At 35.5% G+C, this 6,118-nt stretch overlaps 1 protein-coding gene across 1 annotated transcript in view; it reads right to left on the bottom strand.

The window, feature by feature from the left end:
• Positions 1-200: 200 nt before the first annotated feature.
• LOC103378610 (N-lysine methyltransferase SMYD2-A-like) overlaps positions 201-6,118 on the bottom strand; it is a 10,447-nt gene continuing 4,529 nt past the window's right edge. Inside the window, exons 6-12 of the mRNA XM_008309882.3 lie at positions 4,839-4,906; positions 4,479-4,581; positions 3,665-3,775; positions 3,064-3,184; positions 2,429-2,603; positions 2,188-2,296; positions 201-1,449 (exon numbers count right to left, since the gene is read on the bottom strand). Of these exons, the coding sequence (XP_008308104.1) occupies positions 1,366-1,449; positions 2,188-2,296; positions 2,429-2,603; positions 3,064-3,184; positions 3,665-3,775; positions 4,479-4,581; positions 4,839-4,906 (771 nt within the window). The 3' untranslated portion in view covers positions 201-1,365. The remainder of the gene's footprint in view (positions 1,450-2,187; positions 2,297-2,428; positions 2,604-3,063; positions 3,185-3,664; positions 3,776-4,478; positions 4,582-4,838; positions 4,907-6,118) is intronic.

Raw genomic sequence — 6,118 nt, forward strand, 5'->3', positions numbered from 1 at the left:
TGATAGAAGGGTTCACCATTTTCTGACCTTAATGACAAAAAAAAAGAAAGAACCTTTAAACCTCAATTCATTCAATTGAATTTGAATGGCTAAAATTCAATCTTCATTTTGAATTTGAATGGCTAAAATTCAATCTGCAGTGATGAAATAAAAAATAAGCAAACAGCAGCATCAAATATTAGGTTGCCAAGAACAAACTGTACTCACATGTATTTAATTTACATGTCAAATTATCAAAGGCTCAGATTTAAATTGTGCATTGTACAAGTTTCCCATTTCATGCTGAAAAAGAAGCAGACCCTTTTTTAAAAAAAAAAAAGTACACTAAACATCTGCTGAACAGTTTACCTATGGGAAATTGAGCAAATATTTGTGTTTATATAATAACACACTTTGTGGAGAAACAACATGGCTAAGACAAACAAGAAAAAATATAACTCTGTTTCTCTGGCAGTGTTGCGTTTAAAGACTCACGGGAAACCGCCTGACTAATAAGAAAACGCATAGTTCTATTAAGACATTAAAAAGTACAATTTAGATGCATAACGAAATGATTACTAATTGACATCTTTGCTTTAATGTAATGCTACATCAGGACTAGTATTAGTCATACTGATCATTTTCCATTACCAAAGAGCGGCTAGATTAGCGATGGCCCGAAACTGATACAGCACATCGGATTATCTGCCGATACTGATATAAATCTTAGGCTTTCTTTTCTCCTCCAGCATGCCGTGGCCTGCCATTGCTGAGGAAATAGTGTCCCGGTTTTATGGCATGTCACGCAAAGTTAAGTTGAGCATTTGGGCTTAGGTATCGGATCGGATAAGCTATAGTTTATTTTTCAATGTTTGATCCTGAAATTCAGACCAATATTTTTACCGACACCCATCCTGAGTATCGGATTGAGCCATCCCTAACTTTAGGTTATTTTATAGAAATTATGTCAGTAAGAAAAGCAGTTTACAAACGCCACAAACATTAGTTTCCATTCAAACTTTAACAGCCGTTTCTGTGACAGTTACATCAGTTGCTGTTGTTTTGGTTTTAAAAGGCTGATATGAAAAAAAAAAAAAAAACAAAAACAAAAAAACCCAACAAAAGACAATTATCTCCTGATAACTGGTAAAGTGTAAGTATACAGACACAATATTAAATTAAAATAAATAGAGTGTAGACCATTTTCTATCTCATCTGTAATGCAACCCATAATGTACTAATGTAATCCAAAAAATCCAGTCACACCTGTAATCAGCATGACAACACACAGGTTTAAGGTGCATGCAAAATCCATGCAGTTGCGCTGTGTGTTTTTCTCGTCTCTGCAGGAGGTTTCTTATCTGTTGCTTTTAGGCTGCGCAGTCGTTATTTCTGCTCCTCAATTTCATGTTTGACCTCGGCAACATATTGATGATCTTTCCCATGAGCCACTTCCATTATGGCCAGAGCCTACAAGCAAAGATAACGTATACATGTTATCAGGTTCTCAATAGTACTTTAATTGAGGGTCGGGGGTGGGGAGGTGATTGAGTTGGACACCCCTGTTCCAGACCAGTTATCATTTAATCCCAAAAAAAACAAAAACAAAACTGTGTATCAACATTGATTTTACAGATCATTTAATCCCCAAAAAAAAACAACAACAACAAAAAAAAAACTGTGTATCAACATTGATTTTACATATATTTAAAAAAAAAAAAAAAGTTTCCACTGCAAGAAAAGTCCTCACTTTAACTGCAATGTGATTGTTGTCAACCATAACCATATCATGACTAAAACCAGAGCCAACTTAACCAACTCCATCGATTTTAACCTCAGAACTTAACCAACTCCATCGATTTTAACCTCAAGTTCTCTGTTGTTTTCCTTAATGATGTCTAAATAATGGGACAAAATTACATTTCTGTATTTAAAAGAATGCCATACAATTACTTATTTCCATATTTAGCTCTATTTTCTATCTAAGCTCATGTGTCCATAACTGGATTCAACTGTATCATATAATGTAAAAAAAAAAAAGCAAAAATAAACACAAAAACAGCCCAGAATTCAATAGGTTGTAGAAGTGACTTCAACTGAAAAAACTTAGTAGTACTAGTTATTTATTTTTTTAAGTCAGTTAGCATGGGTTTGCAGTATTTTAAAAACCAGGTCAAGATGTTGGGCTTTGGTTGCGTGGATAAATACCTTCTGCAGAGCTTTCAGTCCTTGTGTCTTTTTTTCCAGTCCCAAATATAATCGTCCCAGTTTCAGATACATGGATGCCACGTTCAGAGAGTAGGCGGGGTAGTATACACTGCAGAGATAACGAACCGCCACATTTGACACATTTGGTTGAGTCAGTGAATACGAGAGTGAACAAAATCAAATCAATTTTGATTCTAGCGTACAGGAAAATGAACAAGGAGAACACAGATAACTCACACACCTGTACGGCTGAATGATCTTTTCTCCGTAGGTCATAGCTCCGTCCCAATCCTGCATATAAAGGCAGACACCCATGGCCTGATACATCATGTGCAGCATGTAGACATTGGTGTCTCCAAATACAGTGGCCATTTTCTCCATGCTGAGCTCACACATTTCCAGCAGCTCACTGGGAGGTGTTGCACAGTTAAGGAGTAAAGGAGTAAGAAAAAGGTATGAAAACATTTGGCGACAAAATGGCGACTAGCGTGTTCAATCCGGCCAGTTGGATTAACTTTAAAAATAAGAAAAAAAATTACTTAAACACTTCATGTTCAGATTATTTTGGTCAAATTAAGTAATAAAAATAAATATCTAATATACTTACGTACTTTCTTACATGAAAACAAAAGGACAAAAACATGGACTTATTGTAATTTTTAAATTATTGTGGTGATTGTACTGGTCCGGCCCACACTTCTAATTAGGTTGTGTGTGGCCCGAGAACCAATGACACTCCTGATATGGAGTGAGGTTGAGGTGAGTATGGACCAACAAACAAATTATACCCAAAAAGTTATAGAACACCGTAGAAAGAAATGACCCGTATTTAGTTATTAAAGCTTTTTAAATAAAGAAGTCTTGAGAAGAGGATATTTTTGTAGTGTTTGGCTCTCCTAAATTCCTCAATCACATTCTTGGCATACTGGATCATTTGCTCAATTTCCTCCGGCTTTGAAGGAGTGCTCAGCTTCCTGGTTACCATTTTGGCTTTGTCCTAGAGGGCGATAAAGAGCGAGAGATATCACTGCTGCAATCAAAAATCATGGCCGAATACTAGTGTATACTTCAGGTACACGCTGTAAAACAGAAGCTACCGTTACTGTATCTACTATTGCAACTAGGCCTGGGGACGATAATCAATAAATCCACTGATCACACAATAAATGAAAATGAAGTTGATCATTCTGCCGACCTCGATACATTTCTGTTTATTATTATTGCTTTTATTATTTTTAAAGTCAAATGAGACAGTGATGGGTCACCACTTTGTTAACTTCATACTAAAAAAAGTCAATTTCCTGCATGTCGCTCTCGGCTTCTTTACAAGTTCTTCCTCCTTTTTTTGCTTCACACTTCTTAGTTTACGGTAGGATTGATAGCAATCTCAACATGTGATTGGATGGCTAATTTATAACTCTGCTGCTGGACAAGTTTATATAATTTACAACTCTCCCTCCCGCCCCCCCACCACTACCTTAGACTTTGTTGTGCACTCGGTACACTGGCATGTAAAGAAGTAGGAATCCAACAGTCTCTCTCTCCTGTCCTCTGTTGGATAAAGCAAGTCGATGTAACTGTTAAAAACCTAAGGGGACAGAGAGAAAGGGAACAATGACTTTTGCCCTAATATGGAGAGACTCTATTATTGTTTAAATAAACACAACCTATTAAAACACTGGTGTGCAGGCCATTCCATGATGTGATCAAGTTGTTCTACAGTTGGATTCTTACTGCACAGTACATGTACTATGTATACTAAAATAATCTCTCTCTCTCTCTCTCTCTCTCTATATATATATATATACACACACATTGTATATATATATGTATAAATACGTATATATACACATATACAGTGGGTACAGAAAGTATTCAGACCCCTTTAAATTTGTCACTCTTTGTTTCATTGCAGCCATTTGCTGAAATCAAAAACGTTCATTTTATTTCTCATTAATATACACTCAGCAGCCCATCATGACAGAAAAAATAGAAATGTAGAAATCTTTGCAAATTTATTAAAAAAGAAAAACTGAAATATCACATGGTCATAAGTATTTGTTTTTTTTTCTGTCAAGATGGGGTGCTGAGTGTACATTAATGAGAAATAAAATGAACTTTAATTTAAAGGGGTCTGAATACTTTCCGTACCCACTGTATATACACTTTTGCTATTTAACACAAACAAACAAAAAAAATGTTTAGGACTTAATTATTATTTTTTTTAGAATACAGTATAAACAATATTTCAGAATATTTACTCAAAATTTCTGCGTACTGTTTTTCCATACCTCTTCTCCGGGGTTTATCTCTGTAACAGCTCTGACCTCAGCCACTGTGCCCTTATAGGTCACGATAACATTAGGGCTGCAGCTGTGGTTCATTAGAGCGACACTGTAGAAGCAGAAATGGAGAAAGAATGAAGTCAAGAGTCACAAATTCATGATCTAATTTAAAGAAGAAGAAGAAAAAAAATTGTGTTATCAACAAGCATTACACCTCTATATAAACAGCATTCTCTACATCTTGATATCAGCTGATCATTAAACCTTTACATTTCATTAGTCATTAATTGCTTAGAGAAGGTGGCTCTATTTCTATCTGTATAAAAAGAAGATAATAAAATCAGTATGACAATGTGAAGAACTCACTCAGGGAAAACTGCCGATCCCAGATGGGAAAGTTCCTCATCCTCGATAGTAAAGCCATTACAGTTAACCTGGAACGAGGAGAAGGTACAGGTAATTTTATCGTTCCATCATTTCGACATACGGAATTAAACTTGCAACTAGTTGTCACGTGGAATGGACGAACATGTTGCTCCCTCCCCCGCCCCCCGTCTCAAAGCATTAAAATTGAAACTACTGTTCGTGTTCAGGGGGGAGGGAAGCGCACCGCTATCGTGTGCACTGCAACATTTACGCCATAGGACAGAATGAGAGCAACAGGCGAGTACGGCGAATGGCACAATATTTGTTTTATGTCAATTGTTCTTTTTTCCCCATAATCGTGGAAACCCAAAATCAAAATTTTGATTAATCACCAGCCCCGTTTTTTTGCGTTTTTGGGAACTCCAGGTTCCAAAATCGTATGTTTTAATGTCCTAGATTATGATGCAAAAAAAGAGAGTTATGTCGCACAGTAGGAATGGAAGACCAATGCATGTCGAGAACCCCCTGTATTTCCCTTCCTTTTTCATACCTTACTTTTCTGAATAAAACATGTTAAAACCCAGAATTATTCATACTGTACCTCTGTCGAACTGCAATTCGTTTTTTGATTTTTCTAATTGAAGTAGAAGGTCTTTTTTTTTAAACAAATATTATAGGTACTATAGAAAATGTCTGACAGGCCGCACGTTACTGTGCATGGTATTTTATTTTGAAAATTACTTCCATTTACTCCTCCTTTTAGCATTTGACTCAAGTTGCATTTTTTTCAAGGGTTTCTTATATCTGTCAAGGAAAACAAACCCCTTGAAATGTAGCTTTTGTAATGAGAATTTCTCACAGTATGCAAACTCTATCCTAACAGAGTGATGAAAAAACTGTTTGTTGACGCAGAGCGTAAAAAGCTGGCAACTTACAGTCATACTACGCATGATAAATTTCAAATGCTTCTGTCGCCCAACCCTCAAAGAATACAGAATAAAATTCATTATTATTATTATTATTAAATAATAATAATAATAACAATAATAATTATTATTATTATTAAATTCATTATTACTTCTTAATGGTTCTTAAATCTTGAATCAGATAAAACATTCTCCATAGTTTGTGACCTAAGCCCAACTTAAAGAAAAAAAAAAAATTAAATTCTTTGGCACAATATTCAATAGCAGAAATATCAAAATGCGCTACAGTTTTATTAGGGCTACCTTTAGTTTGGTGGAAATACCTTATTACAAGGTCTTATCCAATGCTGATTT

The sequence above is a fragment of the Cynoglossus semilaevis genome, chromosome 5 (assembly GCF_000523025.1).
Source record: "Cynoglossus semilaevis isolate Cse_v1.0 chromosome 5, Cse_v1.0, whole genome shotgun sequence".
Taxonomy (NCBI): domain Eukaryota; kingdom Metazoa; phylum Chordata; class Actinopteri; order Pleuronectiformes; family Cynoglossidae; genus Cynoglossus; species Cynoglossus semilaevis.